We start from the raw sequence: 21,957 nt of genomic DNA, 5'->3' as shown, positions 1-21,957 counted from the left end.
GGACTTGGTAAAACGCTAACATTTAATCACATTAGATTTTTCACCTTGAGTTAAATCTGGAATGACTATGTATATTTGAAAATTAATGTTTAGATATTGAAAATAAATCCGAATGCCATAGCGGGTTTGTATTGCTGACCTTGTTATGTTGAACAGATATGGATGGTGGCGGACTGTGCAATCACGCGGTTGTTGATACGTGTAACTACAGGGGTGCCAGCAATTACCTTGAAGTAGGCCTTCAGCTGTCTCATCTTCCTAAGCTAAGGCCAGATACATTGGGATGAAAACTGGAGGCAAGGCCAGATTTTGGCACATGCCTGCTATGCGCCAGGCGCTCTGCTCAGAAGGATTCTATGTCAACTATCTCATTGAATCACTGAACAGCTTCTTTGAAATGGGTACAGTTTTATCCTTACTTCCTAGACTACGAAACTGAGGCATAGTGGAGTTAGCTAACTTGCTCAGTGGCATCGAGGACATGGCTGAGTCAAGATCCAAGTGTAGACTCTGTGGCTGTAGAGCTCAGTTCTTCCCACCGAGCTCAGGGAGCCCCTGTGTGCTGTCCTGCACGATATGAGCACTTCACCCACACTGGCCCACCTGGCCCTCAAACGTCTTCCTTTTTTACATTATACACGAATCATCTCAGGTTTAGAGTACTTTCCATAAGGTCACGTAAGGCTAAGTAAGATGTGTAGGTGAGATTTCTCTTCTAGCCTGATCTTAGAGGGGCAAAGAGCACGACTCTCTTTGCGGTCTTTCCTGTTGGAATTTTATAATAAATGACAGTGTTTCCTTTCTGAACACCTGCAGGGGCTTCACCCGAACCTTACAAACGTTTGGTTTTGAAAGTTTTATATGTCCAAGACGCCTACGTTTAAAATTATGTCCGACATTTGCTTTAAGTTTCTTGATTTAATCGTGAGGATGACTGTTTTCCCAAGACATCTCTTCACTAATTATATTTTTGCTAATGCAAGTTGCCTTTTCATATCGTTTGCTATTTATTTATTCGTATCTTGATGTTGTGTCTGATTAATTGATCCCACAGATTCTTTAAATTCCAGGCTTCTATTTAGATCATTTATAAATTCGATATTCTATCAGCCGTTTAATGTGGAGGTCAATTTCATTTCCTCTACTGACTAACCTTGTCCAGTTTTGATAACTCCTTCTCTCTGCCCTCTGATCAGGCAGTGCGTGTCACTGCTTGGCTCTGGCTTCTGGCCAGAAACATCTTGAGCAATGAAACATCTTGAGCAAAATCTTTGGTTTCTTCTTCCGGATTATGGGGAATTCTCAATCATCCATGCTAACAGAACCCTTGGAGTGTTTTGCAGAAATATTTTCTACGGCAAACAATGGTTTAGCTAACTTCTTCTGAGCACCCCTAGCAGGTTTCTGTTAAATCAAAAATGTCAAAGGTGATGAATTTTTAAAAGTTAAGTTTGGTTCATATTTAATAGAGAAGCTAACTGTAGCATTTCTTCTTAAAGCAAGACCGTTTAGCTGCTAGCCTGTCACCAGATACACATGTGAAGAAAAAGTTGTCTCAAAATCAGCAGTAATTTAGGGGCAAAAAACAAGCAGAAGCTTACATTGTGATGATTTGTGTCATTCTGAGATTTAGAACAAAAATGAACTGGTTTCTAAAGATGTCAATCAATAAAAAACGTGACGAATGGGGAATTAAGCAGTCTCTTAAGAAAGTTCTCAACGGTAAGTATACCTGTCACTTCTCCATTGTACTTGTGGCTCGTTTTCTAAGATACAGTCATTAGCGTCGGCAGCTAGTAAAAAGGTTGTGTTTGCTTTACTCTGTGTTTGTTTTTTACTTACAAATTATAAAGCACTCACATAGTATTTTCCAGCTAAGTCGCTGAAGCCGTTTGGATGACATACTGTAACATGAGTTAGTTCTCAATAAAACTTCACTCTTCTTACGAAAAGAGACCACATTACTCCTCTGGATGGAACCCCCAGGGTTTCTTCCATTTCCCATGAGCCTCTTCCTCCCTGCTTTGCCTCGTATGGTAACTGTGTCTCAAAACTCTTGTTTCACAGTTCTAAGTCCACAAATCTTACAGACCCTTGGGGTTATGGTTATGTAGATATTGGTAAGTTTAATGGATCAGATTTGTGAATTCTGTGGGATTTTTGTCTGTCTGTGCTAACTACAGAATATCTAAAATATTTTAGATTACAGCTAAGCTGTGAGGTTCTTGCTGGAGGAATTGTTATTGTTCATAGTCCTCAAAATGCCCAGTCTATAGTGGGCGCTCATGTGTATCCCACTATGGCTGAAAGTGACCAGGTAAGGCAAATGAATTTATTTTGATCAGATCAGTATTTTTATGAATAATCAATCATAATAATACCCATTCATTATGCTGTGAATCGCTTAACTGACAATTGTATATCTTTTGGGTATTTAAAATAAATATCTTGAAGGGGGGCCTGGGTGGCTCAGTCGGTTAAGCATCCGACTTCAGCTCAGGTCATGGCCTTGTGGTTCGTGAGTTCAAGCCCATGTTGGGCTCTGTGCTGACAGCTGGGAGCCTGCAGCCCACTTCGGATTTTGCGTCTCTCTCCCTCTCTGCCCCTCCCCCATTCACACTCTATCTCTCTCAAAACTAAAATAAAACATTAAAAGAATAATTAACAAATTTAAAATAAATATCTTGAAGCAAGTGTTCTATGCACATTTTCACTATATGCTATGCTTGTAATTCTGCTTATTATGCAAGAGCATGCTATGCTTTAGCTATGCTTATTGTTAACTTTATAGCACCTAGATTGATGTGGGATTCCCTTGGCGGGGGGATAGAGAGGGCCGTGTGCTAGCCGGTCTGACTCGTAAGAAGGCCCCTGCCACACGAGCCTGTCACCTCCTCTCCCAGCGAGAGCACCGCTGGACTCCAGGGAGGTGAAGAAGTAGGGTAGTCGGTCCGCAGGTTTGCTGGGACTTCCCTGTCGTCGGATGTTACTTCCTTACCATCTTTCCGTATTTTCACCAGCCCATGCGGTCCGTGGCAAAAATTCGTGCGGCTAACAAATGGTTTGCCATTTGTAATACTTGAGAATCCAAGAGAAAGGCAAGGCGAGAGAGGGCAAAATAGAAAGGCAGCTATGACATTTGGTGAAAAGACGATTATTTTTCAATTAAAAGCTTATTCTCCAGTAGTTGCGAGATAAGTATTTCACGTTTGTACCAGGATGGAGTCTTTGAAAGGGACACAGAAGAGGCAGGAGCTGAAGAACGCTGCTTGGCATCCGGTCCATAGACTATGGATGTGGCTGCGGCTGTGGTTTCTTCAGGCCGAAATGAGTGCTAATAAGTATTTTTCAAGTGACGGTGGCACCTCCCCACAGAGGCTTTGTTCCCTTTGAGCTTTGCTCCCTGAGTTCATTTACTTCTCCACAGGCTTTCAGCTTCCTTATTTCACGAGGTTTCTCACCGGAAAAGATATATTCTTTACGACCATTGTTAGTACTGGCTGAGGGAGCAGGAGGGGGATGTCAGCTGGTATTTTGATACTTGAAGGACGAGGTCAAATTTAAAATCGCAAATGAAAACTGAAAAGCTGCCTTACGAAGGAGGCGGAGCACAGTTGAGATCTTGTTGGTTTTGGTTATTGGGAGAAGAGTTGTGTGCGGTGTGACCTTGAAGCGTCCGCACGCCGTGAAGTCAGCTGTGGGCTGCACCCAGCATTCATTTACTCATGTACATTGCAGAATGAAGCAGAGGAGGACAGGAAAGATGAGTATAATACACACACACGATAAGAAAGACAGTGACACACATTTCTTCGTGGAAGTTTTGTGTGTGTGTGTGTGTGTGTGTGTGTGTGTGTGTGTATGTAGGTAAACTTATGTAGGCACACGTAGCATCAGATGCAGTGTATTTGGTACTATGATGAGTCAATATGCTTGAAGAATATTGGCTTTAGAGCATTGCATTTAGTGCTTGAATGTAAAAAATTCAGATGCCCTTTAGCTCAATCAGATGCTGTTGGCGGACCCTTTGGCAAGTTCACTGTTCTCTGTGTTGCTGCGGGTGTTTACTGTTGTGAGGATTTAATGCGGTGGAATAGACGTAGCACCTGGCCTAGGCACTGGGTGGCACATTTTATGTCCTTGCATTCTCCCGTTCTCCTTAAGAACCGCCAAAATATGTTCTTGGAGGCGTTCTCTTCCTCTCCTCCTTGCCTCAAAGCTGGCTCTTTTCTCAATTCAGCCTTAGGGTGTCTTTCCATTTCCCATGATCCTGTTTGTCTGTTCGCTTCTCCACTTGCTTCTCCTTCTCCCTTTGTGTTTTCTTCTACCAATGTCTTTCATAGCCAAAGGGCTGGGCTTGATCGCCTTTATCTTTGAGTTAAGAGATCAGAAAATTTTCTTTTTCTTCTATTCTCTCAGGTTGTCTGTTCTCAGTCTTTTTCTTCCCTGTTGAGAATAAAATGTACACTTTGGTACTTGGGTACCCAGAATGTTATACCGTTCAAACTTTAAGCCTATGCCACTTGGTGGGTCTACACATCAGAGCTAGGCCATGTAGTGTTCCTGCCCATGACCAATATGGAAATTGAGAGTAAGTCTTTAGAAAATTTTATAGGAATTTGACAGAGTGATTTCACATTTATTTAACCCAGCAACAAATTTGGGTTTGCATTTTGCATGTTTTTTATTTCTTCTTTTTTAGAAAACCATATTTATTGCATTTTAGATACATTTGATCTGAGCTGCATCAGGTATCTAAAAAAAAAATGACCCTTCGTCATGGGTTATTTGAGAAGCACTGCTCTAGATAACTGAATTGTTACAACTGGTATGTATCATAGGTCGGAAGAAGATAATGAGATAATGGCCTTGTAAACTAGAGTCAGTATGTGTACTAGCAAAGGTGGAACTTGTAAACTTTCTATTTAGCTTTTGGATTTTAAGCCTATAAATTTGAAGATACCATAGAGAAAAAAAAAATGAAGACAAAACAGCCAGAGGAAGAGAGAGGCCAATGGTCTGTGTCTTTTTACTAAAATTAAGAGGTTTAAGAAGTGAATCTTATAATGGCTTTTAAGTTTGCAAGAGCGGACGGTTTTTCTTTCTTGCCTTCATTGGGGAAGAAAGATTTTTCTCCTGCCCTTCAAGTGTTTTTTTTGGCTGGCCTAAGAACTAAATTGACATGAGACAGATTAGCAGGAGAAAATAAAACTTAATTACATGTGCACGGGGGGTTCCATTATGAATTTGAGGGTCACAGGCAGTCAGGAAACTGAGGCTTATATGCTCTCCAGAGCTGAGGAGAAAGGGGTAGGCATGTGAGAAGTCAAAGGGAAGAAAGACAATTCACAGGAAGATGAATGTTTGCGGGGTCATGCAGAAACAATGAGACATAGCGAGGAATTTTAAGAAATAGACTTTTCTAAGGGCTTCCCTTTCTACCACACCTACTTCATATTATAGTATAACCATCTGTGGTGATGTCTCCCTTCCTGGAGAAGCTCATCTATCTAAATTCTTTTAGGCAGTTAGAGGAAAAGTCAGAGTCTCTTCCTGAGCCTTCCATTTCTTAAAAATAATCAGCCAAAAATAATCCATATGTCATAGGGACACACTTTGTGGTGGCAAGTTTTGCTCCTCCACAGAACCTTCTAGGTTCTTTGGCTGGTCTAATAATTAGATTAATATAAAACAGATTAACAGGAGAAAACCAACAGAACTTTAATATCATGTATACTTCCTTTGTACATGGGCGAGACCCTTGAAAGGAAATGGCTGAAGCCATCGTCTTAAATACTATCTTCAGCTAAAGTCCGAGGATGTTGGAGGTGGCAAGTCTGGGAAGGAAAAGCATAGTCAACAAGGGTAAGGTTGTTATGTAAAATGTTAAGTCTTTGCCTTCTTCATTGACAAGAGTTTCCAGAAATTTTGTCACCCCCCTCTTCTTGATACAGAAAGGGGACACACTGTTACAAATGGACCTTCCCCTTGTAAGTGTCTTTTGCACCAGGGTAACTCCTACTCAGTTTTGAGAGCTTCCCCCCCGTGGGTGCTGTTTCTTAAGAAGAACCAGCTCAAAATAATCCCCATGCCAAAGAGACACATTTTAAGGGGGAAAATCTGCTCCCTATCAGGTTCATAAAACACTGCTTCTCTGCCAGCCAAAGTATTTAATAATTCTCTTCCTGCTGGACGACGGAAACCGCTCCCTTTTTTGTTGACGCACAAAGTTTCTGAAACGTAAGAGAATTCGCGCGGCTTCCTCAGCCTTTAAAACTCTAGAGCCTCTACCACACCAGTGCAAATTTTAATGATGGGGTAGAAAGGAATAACTAATTATATGTAGCTTTTGCTGCTGTCACAAACAATGATGGAAGATAGTCCAATCAAAAGCATTTGCCGGTGGTTGTGATTAAGCTAAATTTAATTCACCCAAGGATTCAAGAATATCGTATGTTCTCATAACAGAGTTTTCCTTTTCAGAGAAACCAAAATCCTTACTCTTAAAGACTTTCAAAGCGTGCTTTAAAAACTGCCCCTTTTGAAGCTGGCTCCCTTATGTGGAACTCTTTCCATTTGCAGGCGATGTTATGTTCTCTGCTTCCACACTTGTGACTTAAGGGTGTTTTGTTATTCGAACACAAACAGAACTCCTATGCTAATTTGAATTCTGATTTCTTTTATTTATTTGCCCAGTTGGAGTGTTTTTTGTAGGGGAAAAAATGAAGTAAGAAAGTACCTACAGAGGGAGACCCAATTAGTCTTTGAAAATGCATTTCCTCACAGTCAAAACATTGAAGCAGGAGGTGAAAATTAAACATTCAGCCATAGAGGGATATTTTTCGAAACAGGCTTAATAGCCTAAAATTGAATATAAATGCTCTGGATCCTTTAAACGTGGGCGAGTTGACTTGACTTTCAGATATGATAGGTGATAAATTCCAACACTTAAAAGGCATCTCATCCCTCCCGCCTGCCATTTTCTGTATGTACAAGTGTGAATTTACCCCTAGGATTCTGGGTTTTCCAGATTGTGCTAAACCTGAGTGTTGGTACTTTCTTCAGTAAATTCAGAAGACAATAGGGCAGCACTGTCAGGAAATGCTTGTGTTGCTAAAATGTTATCTTCTCTACTTCATTCTTTTTGATCACCGAGTAATATTCTATTGTACAATTACACCACATCTTTTTTATCTCCTCATCAGTCTGTGGACATTTGGGCTCTTTCCATAATTGAGCTATTGTTGATTACGCTGCTATAAACATCGGGGTACATGTGTCCCTTTGCATCAACAATTTTGTGTTCTTTGGATAGATACCTAGTAGTGCAATTGCTGGGTCGTAGGGTAGCTCTATTTTTAATTTTTTGAGAAACTTCCATACTGTTTTCCAGAGTGGCTGCACCAGTTTGCATTCCCACCAACAGTGCAAAAGTGTTCCCCTTTCTCTGCATCCTCTCTGGCATCTGTTGTTTCCTGAGTTGTTGATTTTAGCCATTCTGACAGGTATGAGATAGTATCTTACTGTGGTTTTGATTTGTATTTCCCTGATGATGAGTGATGTCGAGCATCCTTTCATGTGTCTGTTAGCCATCCGTATGTCTTCTTTGGAAAAGTATCTATTCATGTCTTTTACCCATTTCTTCAGTGGATTATGTTTTATGGGTATTGAGTTTGATAAGTTCTTTATAGATTTTGGATGCTGACCCTTTATCTGATACATCATTTGCAAATATCTTCTCCCATTCTGTTGGTTGCCTTTTAGTTTTGCTGATTGTTTCCTTTCCTGTGCAGAAGAAGCTTTTTATCTTGATGAGGTTCCATTAGTTCATTTTTGCTTTTGTTTCCCTTGCCTCTGGAGACCTGTCTAGTAAGAAGTTGCTGTGGCCAAGGTTAAAGAGGTTGCTGCCTGTGTTCTCCTCTGGGATTTTGATGGTTTTGGGTGTCATATTTAGGTGTTTCATCCATTTTGAGTTTATTTTTGTATATGGTGTAAGAAAGTGGTCCAGTTTCACTCTTCTGCATGTTGCTGTCCAGTTTTCCCAGTGACATTTGCTGAAGAGACTTTTTTTCCATTGGATACTCTTTCCTGCTTTGTCGAAGATTAGTTTGCCCTACATTTGTGGGTCCATTTTGGGGTTCTGTATTCTGTTCCATTGGTCTGTGTGTCTGTTCTTGTGCCAGTACTATACTGCTTGATGATTACAGCTTTGTAGTACAGCTTGAAGTCTGGAACTGTGGTGCCTCCAGCTTTGGTTTTCTTTTCCAACTTCACTTTGGCTGTTTGGGGTCTTTTGTGGGTCCACACAAATTTCAGGATTGTTTGTTCTAGCTCTGTGAAGAATGCTGGTGTTATTTTGATAGGGATTGCATAGAATGTGTAATTTGCTTTGGGTGGTATAGACATTTTAACAATATTTGTTCTTTCCATCCGTGAGCATGGAATGTTTCTCCATTTCTTTGTGTCTTCTTTAATTTCTTGCATAAGATTTCTAATCTTACCTCTTTGATTAGGTTTATTCCTAGGAATCTGATGGTTTTTGGTGCAGTTGTAAATGGGATTGATTTCGCTTTATGCTGTTTCATTATTGGTGTATAGAAATGCAACCGATTTCTGTACGTTGATTTTATGTCCTGCGATTTCGGTGTATTTATGTATCAGTTCTAGCAGTTTTTTGGTGGAGTCTTCCGGGTTTCCCGCATAGAGTGTCATGTCATCTGTGAAGAGTGAAAGTTGACTTCTTCTTTGCTGATTTGGATGCCTCTTATTTCTTTTTGTGGTCCGATTGTCTTCTTCATCAGTCAGTGTTATTTCCTTTTCAAACTCAAGATGGGAGCAGAAGCTTCACAGTTTCTTCTTTTGCTCTTTGCAGATTTATCAAAAGCTTCACAGAGTGGAGAATGGCTCTTGAAACCACTGAACTTCTTGCCATTTCTTCCCCTGAGTGAAGGCACTTGTGTGGGGTTGTAGCTCTGTTTAAAGGTCATCATGGAGGCCTTTATTTAGATCCCTCTAAAACCTTAATATCCTGCAGAAAGTCACACAGGAATCCAAAGGACTTCTGTGTTACATGGATGTCATTCCTCTATTTGCTAATCCTGTTTGAGCTCATCTGCACTACAGAAGCACACTGTGTAACAAAACACACTATTTTCTGGCTCAGAAAGATTAAAAAGAAGAAAGGGATATAAAAGTTAGGATCATTTGAGTATTTGTAACTTAAAACACCTGAATTTCACCTCGACCTCAAGTTAAAAAGTTCTATATACATTAGACAGCTCCAAAAGCTGATGGCACATTTTGTGCTGGAATGGAGTATGATGGGAGCTGGGCTGCACAGCGAGGAAGATAGTATTTGGGGGATTCCAGGTGAGTCCCTGAACGCTAATGGTAGAAAATTAACCAGTTTATACCAACGTGTAAAAAAGAGACTTCTCTGTTTCAGCTTCATCCAGGCACACAAGCTAGATGTTGCAGGATACGGAGGCACACACACTTTTGCCATTCTTTGCCTGTTGCCATGTTTACCACCCATGGCCACCCAAATTTCACTGATGGTAACTCTGCAAGCAACAATTTTCTTGGCCGTGTGGCAGTACTAAAGGTTTGAGTGATTCAGCATTGGCCTTAAGGCCAGGTCACGGTCAGCCCTGTCAGTAGAAATATACATAGCAACTGTGTTGCAGGCAACAGAGCCCGGCGTGATAAAATATGGAATCAATCTGCTTCTATTTATTAGAGGAGAAAAGTACGATTTTTTTTTTAAATTTTTTTTTTCAACGTTTATTTATTTTTGGGACAGAGAGAGACAGAGCATGAACAGGGGAGGGGCAGAGAGAGAGAGGGAGACACAGAATCGGAAACAGGCTCCAGGCTCTGAGCCATCAGCCCAGAGCCCGACGCGGGGCTCGAACTCACGGACCGCGAGATCGTGACCTGGCTGAAGTCGGACGCTTAACCGACTGCGCCACCCAGGTGCCCCAGATTTTTAACTTATGTTATAAACCCCAACAGCCAGCTTTAGATTTGTGATGGGGTTGGTCAGCCCTGCGTATTTTGAAGATTTTTTTTTTGTACATTTTGTAGAATATAGCTAACCCAGATCATTTCAATGATATTCTCTTGCCACTTGTTCCTTTTCTGCACCCCCAACTCATTCTTAAATCACATTTGCAGCTCTTCCTTAATACTGGAATGTATGTTCCATAGATAACCCTTCCCTTGTGGCCTGGCTTTCATATTTCCAGGTGCGTAACATTCATCTCCTGAAAAATTGCTCTGTTTTCAAAGAGCGACTATAATTTTCCTTCACTGTCGTGAAGGGGTTTGTTTTCTTCATATATGCTCAAACGGCACATGAAGAAACATGGGCTTATTGGAGTGTAACAGGGTGAATAATGGGTTGGAAACTCAGAGGCTCAAAGTTTTGGTTTGGCCACTAACTCATCCTGAAACCTGGATAAAACTACTTCCTAATCTCTCTGTCACTCAGTTTCTGTTTATCATTAATACCATTAACCCTACCTAACTCCCTTTATGGGGTGGCGAGGTTAGGGTAACAGCCATCAGCAACCATTGTCCAATATTGATCCCTTAACTAGCCTATTAATTTATAAAGGATATATCTACATGTATGTTTTTTATTCAGTCCTTAAAATAATTCTCTTGGAAAGGTGGTCTTCTCCATTTGCTGTTTAGGAAATCACAGCTTGTAGACAAGATAAAAATTTCACACTTTCTCTAGTAGTGGATGTATGTTTATAGATATCTGCTGGGTATATATTAAAGTAAACCCACACAAACATACAAACACACATCTTCTTGAAAATTATGATTCACAGTGAGGGAAGTTCTTAAAAGGTATACTCAACGGGGGGGGGGGGGGGGGGGAGGGTGGGAATAGTCTTCTTACTCAGTAGAAATCATGAGTCCAGTCACATGTGACTAGTATTTCTTTTTTCATCCTTATGCTCCAGATTTAGGTGTTCTTTCCCCTCAGAGTTTCAATACAGTTTTCCTCCCTGCCTAAAAGGCTTTATAATGCCATGTTTTCCCTTTTATCCTAGAACATTTTGCTTTTATTTTTCTTTATGTACTATATAATATTCATATAATTATTTTAATTGCCATTTCTGTTGACCTTAGACATGGGGCGGGCCATGTGACACAGTTGATGCCAGGGTATCTGAATAGCTTGAATCCATGTGGAAACTCTTCAGCAGTCATGGGCAGGCTAGTGCTGTATTTATAAAGGTACGAATTGCTCATGGAGATGTCTGAGAATGACCATCCTCCGATTGCAATGATGATTACATCCGTATGCTCAGTCATACCGGTCATGAAAACACCGCCCCCATCAAGGAGTCAGCTGTTATAGCAACGGGGCAGGGGTGGTGGTGCTGAACTGGAAGAGAGTTACATTGATGGCAAGGAGTGTCACAGGGCCAGTAAAGTTTTCTAAGATTCCGCATATCGGACCAATCTGCTTCTGTAGGTTGCACGAGAATATTAAAGTGGCTGCAATCACCAAATGGTGGCACCATTCTAGAATAGCGTTGTCCCATAGCACCTTCTGAGATGGTGGAAAAGCTCAGTATCTGTGCTTCCCAACGTGGTAGCAACCAGCCAGATGTGCCTATTCAGCACTTGAGACGTGGCTAGTGTGGCCAAGGATCTAAGCTTTTTTTTTTTTTTAAATTTTTTTTCAATGTTTATCCACTTTTGGGACAGAGAGAGACAGAGCATGAACGGGGGAGGGGCAGAGAGAGAGGGAGACACAGAATCTGAAACAGGCCCCAGGCTCTGAGCCATCAGTCCAGAGCCCGACGTGGGGCTCGAACTCACGGACCGCGAGATCGTGACCTGGCTGAAGTCGGACGCTCAACCGACTGCGCCACCCAGGCGCCCCCCATTTTTTTTTTTTTTAAATTTTTTTTCAATGGATCTAAGCTTTTAATATTATGGAATTTAAGTTAATTTTAATGTAAATAGCCATCTGTGGCTAGTGACTACCAGATGATCAGTGCAGGTCAGCAAATTAATGCCTAGTTTTGTTACTTAGAAGGCTAACTGCAGTAACTTCAAGGAAACTTCCCATTCACTCATCATTTTTTTGTTGTTGTTTGTTTTAAATGTTTATTTATTTTTGAGAGGGAGAGACAGGGAGAGACAGAGCGCGAGCAGGGGAGGGGCTGAGAGGGAGGGAGACACAGAATCTGAAGCAGGCTCCAGGCTCGGAGCTGTTAGCATGAAGCCTGATGTGGGGCTTGAACTCACAAATTATGTGATCATGACCTGAGCTGAAGTCTGCTGCTTAACCTACTGAGCCACCCAGGTGCCCCACCCACCGCCATTCACGGATCTTGAGACTGCTTTAGGGTGAAAAGATATGAAAGGGATGGGACTCTCAAAGCGTAAGTAAGACACATGGCATCGCAGTGTCAACCCATGTAAATGACAGTGGCTTGGAGAAATGGCCAGAAAGTAGTATTTCAGGTTGTAACTCTCCTTTGATTTTCTTTTTGCAGGTTCTTTCATGTTGGTGAACACATCTGGGAGACCTGAGGGGCAGAGGGCCCACCTTCTCTTACCTCAACTCAAAGAAAATGACACCCACTGTATTGATTTTCACTATTTTGTATCCAGCAAGAGTAATGCTGCTCCTGGGTTACTCAATGTCTACGTGAAGGTCAACAACGGAGCTTTGGGGAATCCTATCTGGAATATATCTGGAGACCCTACCCGCACATGGAACAGGGCAGAACTGGCCATTAGTACTTTCTGGCCGAATTTTTATCAGGTATGCTCTTTGTTTGCATTTCCTGTTTTGATGCATCTTCTGAAATAGTTTTTTTTTTTATATTCGTATAAACAAAGAATGTATAAGAAGTGTAGGTATTTTTTATACCAATGTTAGGAAAGCTTGTGCTATTTGATAAGGGAGTGTATTCAGTCTTTGTACATGACCTTGAGAAATGAGTAAAAAAACACCTTTCAACTTGTTTATGCAGATATTTTAAGAAATTAAAAGCAAAATCAAGGCAAAAAAGTGGTTTTTAGTGGCCTGCAGCAGGGCAGGAAGCACTATCTGCAAGCACTATATTAAGTTAGCCATATCTGACCCATGGAGACGTAGCACTTGATTCTAGAAGAGGAAGCCCTATTGCTCATGAGTTACTGTCAGGAGCAAACGAGTCATTGAGAAGTGAGCCTCATGGGCCAGCTAGCAGGGGGCAGCTTCCTGTTCCCATCCCTGTAAGCAACGGGAAGAAGATAACGTGTGTAGGCTCAGTCCTGTCATGGAGCAGCTGCTGTCCTGTTATTTGGGATGTTCTGTTAAGACCCACATGACCCACTTGGAATTCTCAGTTAAAGTAAGTACATGGTGGAGGCAGAGACAGTTAAAAAGTGGTACCAAAGTGGACCTGATGTCATGTCCCTGCTGTCAGAGAGTGACTTGTGTCACAAGAGCATCCTGACTCAGGATTAAAGGTGGGAAATTAGTGACAAGGACATTGGTGCTCCTTTTTTTTTTTTTCCCCTTTTGTCCATAGCACCTTCAAAAAATAACTTGGGGTTCCTGGGCAGCTCAATCAGTTGAGCATCCGAATTGGGCTCAGGTCATGATCTTGCAGTTCTTGGGTTTGAGCTCCGCGAGCCTAGAGCCTGCTTCAGATTCTGTGTCTCCCTCTCTCTCTGCCCCTCCCCTGCTTGCACTCTGTCTCTCAAAAGTGAATAAACATTAACAAATTTTTAAAAAATAACTTGATATTGAGAACACTCAATTTCACGCTAAGAAGATTCATTAAGAGGATTGAGATATTTTGCTTTTCTCTTTCTTAATTCCTTTGGCTTGCTCAAGAGCCAGCTGGAACATGTATCCAAGGTCCTCTCTCATATTTAATTGAGGTGCTTGGCTAGACTCAGGGAAGGGAAAACTGAGTCCTCTCCAGGTCTGCTTGTCTTCCGAATGGCTTTCAATGTTGTGCCTAATGTGTCTCTGTACCCTTTACCTACAATAATTTCTAGAATTTAATGAATGATAAATAAATGTGTTTTGAGTAGTATGCATGTAAATTGTTAAATAGTACACAGGTAAATTGTTAAAAATCTTTTAAAAGGACACTTAAGCAATACATTATAAAAGTTAAAAATTTAGATAGATCTGGGGCACCTGGGTAGCTCAATCAGTTAAGCATCTGACTTTGGCTCAGGTCATGATCTCATGGTTCGTGAGTTCGAGCCCCGTGTTGGGCTCTGCGCTGACAGTTCAGAGCCTGGAATCTGCTTCAGATTCTATGTCTCCCTCTCTCTCTGCCCCTCCCCCATTTGCACTCTGTCTCTCTCTCTCTTTCTTGCTCTCAAAAATGAACATTAAAAAAAAATTAAAACACAATTTAGAAAGATCTAAATTTGGCAATCTACTGTTAGGAATTCATCCGAAGGAAATAACAGAGAATGGTTGCAAATTATTAATTACAAGAATACTCATGGCAGTTTATTTATAATAATGAAAACTCAGAAACAGTATTATTTCCAACATTAGATGGTTAGTTAATTTATGTTGCCTCAGTACTAAAATGCATTTTGCAACAATTAAGAATAATGTTATGGAAAACCATATAGTGACCTATTTAAGCCTATGTTGTTAAGTGGGAAAAGTGGTATAAAACAGTAAATTTCACAGTTTAAATTTTATATATTATATATTTTTTAATTAAAAAAAATTTTTTTTTCAACGTTTATTTATTTTTGGGACAGAGAGAGACAGAGCATGAACAGGGGAGGGGCAGAGAGAGAGGGAGACACAGAATCAGAAACAGGCTCCAGGCTCCGAGCCATCAGCCCAGAGCCTGACGCGGGGCTCGAACTCACCGACCGCGAGATCATGACCTGGCTGAAGTCGGACGCTTAACCGACTGCGCCACCCAGGCGCCCCTATATATTTTTTAATTTTAAAAATATATAATAAAATATATATATGTTTATATGTTATATACTTATTTATATATTCTATATAATACTTATATATATGTTTAAATACATATATATATAATTATACATATATAAAATAAAGACTAAAGTATATGCTGAAATAAATATATTAAAAAGTGGTATCTCCTTGGCTAGTAGGGTAACAGGTGATTTGAACTTTTTTTCTTTCTACTATCTGTCATATTCTAAATTTTCTTCAATGTATATTTTACTGCCTTTATTTATAAAACCCCAAAGAATAAAATATAGTTTTTCTTCCATAGGGAAAATATCCTATTTAACAAATAAAATTTTGTTTATAAATATATGAGCACTCAGTCATATAATTAACAAAATATGGCCTCTGGGACAAAGTTTCTTCTTGCATAGTATTAAAATCGAAACAGAGTGGGGGGGGCTCAGTCCGTTAAGCATCCAAGTTTGGCTCAGGTCATAATCTCATAGTTCATGAATTCAAGCCCCGTGTCTGCCCTGACCGCGTAGGGTCTAGAGCTTGCTTCAGATTCTGTCTCCCTCTTTCTCTGCCCCTCCCCTACTTGTGCTCTCTCTTTCTCTCTCAAAGATGAATACATAAACATTTAAAAAATTATTAAAAAATAAATACATAAAATGGAAGCAGGGGAAGTGGGTTTGGCTAAGCTAGGCTTCAAAAGACTTTTTATATAATGGACTAGGCTAGGAGGCTACATGTTGTTAGAAATTTCTTTTGTAGGAGACCTTCCCAAAGTAGATAAGTATAGGTCTGTGATGTTCCCACTGCCTCCCTGGAACCTGCACTAGTTTCTGACTTAGTCTCCAGGCATCTGCTGGACTGGGGCCAGAGGACAATCTTCCAGGCAAGACCAGAAGGTATTCTGCTCATCTGTGCTCTGGTCTTCTTCTCTTTCATGTCAGCACTGCCACCCAGAATCTCTAGGAGTGAACTCTCTTGGGCCCCTGACAGCCTCCAGAATCCAATGCATTGCTATAGTTTGGACATGGGCTGCAATGCATATATTAAAGTTTTATTTTGTCTTTATCTAAGCTTGGGCAGCTATGACAAATATAGACTGGTGCCGCCAATGATAGACATTCTTTTCTCAGAGTTGCGGGGCCTGGAAGTCCTGTAGGATTCTCATGGATTCAGTTCCTGGTGAGGGCCCTTTTCCTGCCTTATAGATGGTGCCTTCTTGTCTTCTCATGGTGTGCTCAGTGGCCTTTCCTCTGTGTGTGCATCTGGAGAGAAAGAGCTCTTGTCTCCCTTATTCTTATTAGGACACTAATTATTGGGGCTCCACCTTCATGACCTCATCTGAACCTAATTACCTCTCTAAAGCTCCATGTCCAAATGCCATCATGTTGGGATCAGGGCTTCAACAGATGAAATGGTGGGGCAGGGGGTAGACACAACATTCAGTCCATAACAGCCTTGGTGCAGACAGTTGGAATTAAAGGAATTATTGAGTTTAATGGTCTTGGAAGATCAGCCCTTAAAAAAGGATTATGGAACTATAGTGAAAGTGAGGTGGTCCTATATATCAGGCCATTGTGATTTTCAATGGATTCTTCCTTTCTTGAGTTCTTTTAAGTAAAATACGTCACCTCCCCAGTTGTGAACCTCCGACCCCACCCCCCAAGTCTATCTACTTTCCACTGTCACCTCTCTTACATTACTGAGCAGTACCTAACGTACCAAATCCAATCAGAACCTAATTCTCACTCTAGCTCTTTGGTTCACTGGTTGATTAATCAGGAATAGCTTTCTGCTTTGGATTTAAAAGTGGACTGGTAGTGGCGCCCAGGTGGCTCCATCAGTTGAGCATCTGACTCTTGATTTTGACTTAGGTCATGATCTCAGAGCCATGGGATCAAGCCCTGCATCAGGCTCTGCACTGAGCATGGAGCTTGCTTAAGATTTTCTCTTCCTCTCCATCTGCCCCTCTCCCCTGCTTGCTCTCTAAAATTAAAAAAAATAAAAATAAAATACATTTACAAGTGGATTTGTAAAGATTTTTTTTAATGTTTATTTTTGAGAGACAGAGACAGAGAGAGAGACACAGAGAACTAGTGGGGGAGGGGCAGAGAGAGAGGGAGACACAGAATCCAAAGCAGGCTCCAGTCTCTGAGCTGTCAACACAGAGCCTGATGCGGAGCTCCAACTCATGAACCAGGAGATCATGACCTGAGCTGAAGTCAGATGCTCAACCAACTGAGCCACCCAGGTGACCCTGTAAAGGTTCTTTAATACGGCATTGCTAACTTTTTAAGAATCAGCTGATCAACATCTGTAAAGGGTTTAGAGCCACTGAAAGTACACTTGTTGATTTAATTTCTAAGCACTCCAACCAAGCATTAGTTTTTAAAGTTTTAAAGGCATAGTGAAAGTAGTACTTCCTTCGTATTTCTCCTTTATCTGCTGGGCAGTAAACACACTGGAATCATTACTGTGATAGCAACACAAGCTATCAGGTAAGTGGTACTCTGTAGGTGATCCAAGAGAGATATCAGCAGGAAACTTCCCAAACACAGAGCATTAGGCCTTACAATCACCCTGTGAGACCTGAATGATGTTTCCCAGTTGAGACGAGAAAGACAAACTGTGTAACAAAGGTGAATAAGAAGGAAAACACCTACCAAATCCTTTTTCCACCCCTGGTGGCCCAAGGTGTCAGCTTAACTGGAGACGATCAGAAAAAAACTAGAGGAAGAAGCTGTCCGTGCTGGCAGCATTGCCCAGAGGAGGAGCTTCCTGGCACATTATGGTCCCCAGTCCACTGGACAGCACACATTCATTGAGGAGATGGCTGTCATACCCTGATGCTCTTAAAAATGGGAATCATGCATCAGCTCATCTGCTTTTGGACTAATTTCCCAGATATATTTATCTATAAGAAGTTCTGTGCTGGTCTGAGGATGTATGCTCTGTGTGACTATAGTTGACCCTTGAATGACATGGAGGTTAGGGACGCCAACCTCCCATGCACTGGAAAATTCATGTATAACTTTTGACTCCTTCAAAACTTCTCTAATAACCAATTCTTGATCAGAAGCCTTACCAATAATGTAAACAGTTGATTGGCACGTATTTTGCATGTTATATGTAATATAAGCTCGATTCTTACAATACAATAAGCTAGAGAAAATGTTATTAAGAAAATAATAAAGATTTCAGGTCTCACATTTAGGTCTTTAATCCATTTTGAGGGGTTTTTTGGTATATGGTATTAGAAAGGGGACCAGTTTTACTTGTTTATTTTTGCATGTAGCTTTCCAGCTTTCCTGGCACCATTCGTTAAAAAGACTTTCACCATAGGGGCGCCTGGGTGGCGCAGTCGGTTAAGCGTCCGACTTCAGCCAGGTCACGATCTCGCGGTCCGTGAGTTCGAGCCCCGCGTCGGGCTCTGGGCTGAAGGCTCGGAGCCTGGAGCCTGTTTCCGATTCTGTGTCTCCCTCTCTCTCTGCCCCTCCCCCGTTCATGCTCTGTCTCTGTCCCAAAAATAAATAAAAAACGTTGAAAAAAAAAAAGACTTTCACCATTATATATTCTTCCCTACTTTGCTGTAGATTAATTGACCACATAGGCATGGTTTATTTCTGGACTTTCTATCCCATTCCATTGATCTCTGTCTCTGTTTTTGTGCCAGTACCATACTGTTTTCGTTACTATAGCTTTGTAATACAGCTTGAAATCTGGGATTGTGGTACCTCCAGCTTTGATCTTTCTCAAGATTGCTTTATGGGGTCTTTTGTGGTCCCATATGAATTTTAGTATTATTTGTATTAGTTTTGTGAAAAATGCTGCTGGTACTTTGATAAGGACTGCATAAGTCCTTTGATAAGGACTGCATTGATCTGTAGACTGCTTTGGGTAATAAGGACATTTTAACAATATTAATTCCAACAATCCATGAGCATGGGATATCTTTCCATTTGTTTGGGGCATCTTCAGTTTTTTTCATCGGTGTCTTCTAGTTTTCAGAGTGCAGGATTTCACTTTAGAAAGGAAGTAGGTTTGTAGTGCTGTTTCATAGTTCTTGAAAAAAATGCAGGTGTAAGCAGACTCACACAGGTCATACCTGTGTTGTTCAGGGGTCAACTGTATTACGTTTTTAATCGCAAAGTATGAGAAATATTTTTCTGGTGTCGTGTACATGCATGTGTCTGACAGTTTGCTTATGTACATGGTTTGTAAGAGTCAGTATCCAAATGATGCATTCTTAGGGTACAGATAGGCCATTTCTGGGCCCAAAAGCTGAGGACAAGATAGTACCCTATCTTTTCTGAAGAAAGGGGTACCCCCTGAGAGACCCTCTCTCAGTGCACAGGGACTCAGCTTTCCCCAGACATCATTTCTATGTTAGAGAATTTAGGCTGCAGGAATACGTTACAGAGATCTAAAACGTTGGTATAAAGTGAACATATACTTGAAATGTTAGCATATTAAAATATTTTATATTCCTACAGCACTTTATTTCTAAAAGTTGCTTTTTTCCCACTGTATTAAGTAGTTTTGATATAATGAGTTAAGATCGATGAATTAACTTTTAAAGGAATTTCATAGTGCTTAGGAATGGGCAGCATCATAGAGTGTAGTAAAAGAACGTATGCTTTGGGTCAAACAGAACTGCATTTGAATACCAGCCCTGTTTACTTGTAAGTTTGGGCAAGTGACTTAAACTTTTAGAACCTCACTAATGATGAGACTCAATATAAAGACTGTGCAGAGAGTGAAGATGAATGGAAGAGCACATTGAGGATGTGCTAGCCTTTCCATAAATGGTGGTAGTTTGTTGAGATTAAGAATTGTGGTAGACAGAAAAACGGAAACAGCTAATATTTGAGTGCTTTCTCCCTGCTAAGTCACTCCTTACATGTGTTAAGTGGAATGGCAGAAGGTACTCAAAGAAGGGTTACAGGAACAAATCCTTCCATGAAACTAGGTGAAATAAAATGAACCAGGTTTCTTTCCCCCAGAACATTCCAGAACTTGCTGTCATACAAAAATGCAAGGTGAGGCTTCCTGAGTGTTACTGGCATCAGCCTGCTCTGGAATCTGTCCCATGCTCCAGATGACCATCTTGGGGACTGCTCCACTGGGCTCCTTCCCTCTGTCCCATCCTTTACTCTCCTTGTTGTCAAGAATGCCCATTTCTCACTGGGCTTTGGCCACTCCGTACTAGTCATTTCTCAGCTTGGTCAGAGTCTGAGTTTTGGGGAGGTTTTCGCTAAAACTAGACACAGCTGCCCTTTTTCCTTTTGCTAAACAGTAAATTTCCGTGGGCATCCCTTGCTTTCCTAGTCTTTCCCCTAACATTATCTTTACTAGGTGTTTATAGAGTTTCAAAATGTTTCCTAGCAAAGTATCCTCACCATAGCGCTCATCACATGTGCCTTTTCCTATTTAAAGGAGAGTAGTATTCTACAGGTACAGATCACAATGGTAAGCTGCATGGAATACAGCTAATTGTAGGTTAATTGCTGTTCATGAAAACATGAATTGTCAAGTATTTGGTGATTAACACATATTTAATTTCTTAATTACTGTTTGTCCTCATTGCTGCTACTTGCAACGTGCTCCTGTGTTGGGTGGGTGGCAGCAGGTAAGGACTGCCAGCTAGGACCACTTCCTTTGATTTAGACATTGACTTCCTGCCATGTTAAGAATAGTATTTTCCTCTCACAAGCACCCTCTTGCTTTATTGTGCTAATGAAAAAAACAGAGAGAGAGAGAGAGAGAGAGAGAGAGAGAGAGAGAGAGAGAAGGGGGTGGGGAAGGATTTCCCTTTGATTCTGTATCTTTCTCTTCTGTCTTCTCTTTCCCACCCTTCAAATTTCTGGAGGCTATGTATTGATTTCTCGGGGTTCCTAACCCCTGCCTGCACCCAGAGATGCCTGGGGAATCACCTACTCACCACCTTCTCCCTACTTTTAGAATACAGTGATAATGAATCCAGTCAGAGGCAACAAAAGCAGTGATCTTTAAGACAAATGGTTGCTTTGAAGAGAAAAAAAAAAGCATAGATGGCTTTGAAGTCCCCTTCCCCATGCCTCTCAATAAAGGGGTGGGGGCAGGTGGGTGGTGACAAGAGGTAATGTGGGGACCAAGTCAGAATGATGAGAGTCCTACTGTTTGTCTAGAGCCTCCCAGTTAAAACAAATTCTGAGATATACTGAAGGGTCCCGGGAGAAGATGATGCATGGATTCCATCTAAGACCAGCTCTAAATTCTCTGTGCAGTGAGGACACAAAGTATCTTGCACTTTGGGAGAGGCTAATCCAAGATTGGCCCTTTACCAGTCAGACATCTTTCGTGGTAAATGAGGAGCTGAGGGAGTAGGAATGACTGGATCATTTCATCTTTTTCACACTGAACTCCAACCTCTGTTTCCTACCCAGCTGCCTTGGATTATTTGCTGTGTTTGCCTTCAGCCCACTTATTTTGCTAGAAAGTCGCAGAAAGCGACTCTGAGTAGCATCGGCTCTGTCTACGTTTATTGCACATGTTACTCATCGATCTGTCACAGACACTAACTCAGGAAATGAATGGGTGAGCGCTGGAGCACTGCTGTGGCCAGCTGCTCTATCCCAGGAAACCCCGAAGGGGCTGGACAAATTGAGAGCATAGTCCCTGGCTGGGTTTGCCAGTGCTGTTGCCCGACAAACTTGGATAAACTCCTTACGAGAGAAGCCAGTAACTCAAGAGACAAAGACTTGGAAAAGAGAAAGGGAGAAATTTAGTTCAGGGGCTTGCGTCCTGGGGAAGTGGCAGGCTCAAACCTTAACAACGCACCTATCTGCTCACAAGACGGACACCTAGAGTTTTACAGGGAGGAAATCTGGGGCTCCATGCAAGAGAGCAGGGAAAGAGCATGTGATCACGGGTGGGGGTCGGTATGTGTTCAGTGTGTGATCGTGGCCAAGGAAGGGGACAGGTGGGATGTGGTTTTCTAGCATTCTGCTACTATCAAGGTTTTTCTGGTGTGG

General features: G+C 41.4%; 1 protein-coding gene across 8 annotated transcripts in view; it reads left to right on the top strand.

The window, feature by feature from the left end:
• PTPRM (protein tyrosine phosphatase receptor type M) overlaps positions 1-21,957 on the top strand; it is a 798,079-nt gene that overhangs the window by 289,159 nt on the left and 486,963 nt on the right. For all 8 annotated transcript variants that reach the window (XM_003995022.6, XM_003995023.6, XM_019814995.3 and 5 more), the window contains exon 3: positions 12,528-12,799. In XM_003995022.6, the coding sequence (XP_003995071.1) occupies positions 12,528-12,799 (272 nt within the window). The remainder of the gene's footprint in view (positions 1-12,527; positions 12,800-21,957) is intronic.

Source organism: Felis catus, chromosome D3 (assembly GCF_018350175.1).
Source record: "Felis catus isolate Fca126 chromosome D3, F.catus_Fca126_mat1.0, whole genome shotgun sequence".
Taxonomy (NCBI): Eukaryota; Metazoa; Chordata; class Mammalia; order Carnivora; family Felidae; genus Felis; species Felis catus.
Note: the sequence above shows the minus strand (reverse complement) of the source record. Positions and strands in the feature narration are given on the sequence as shown.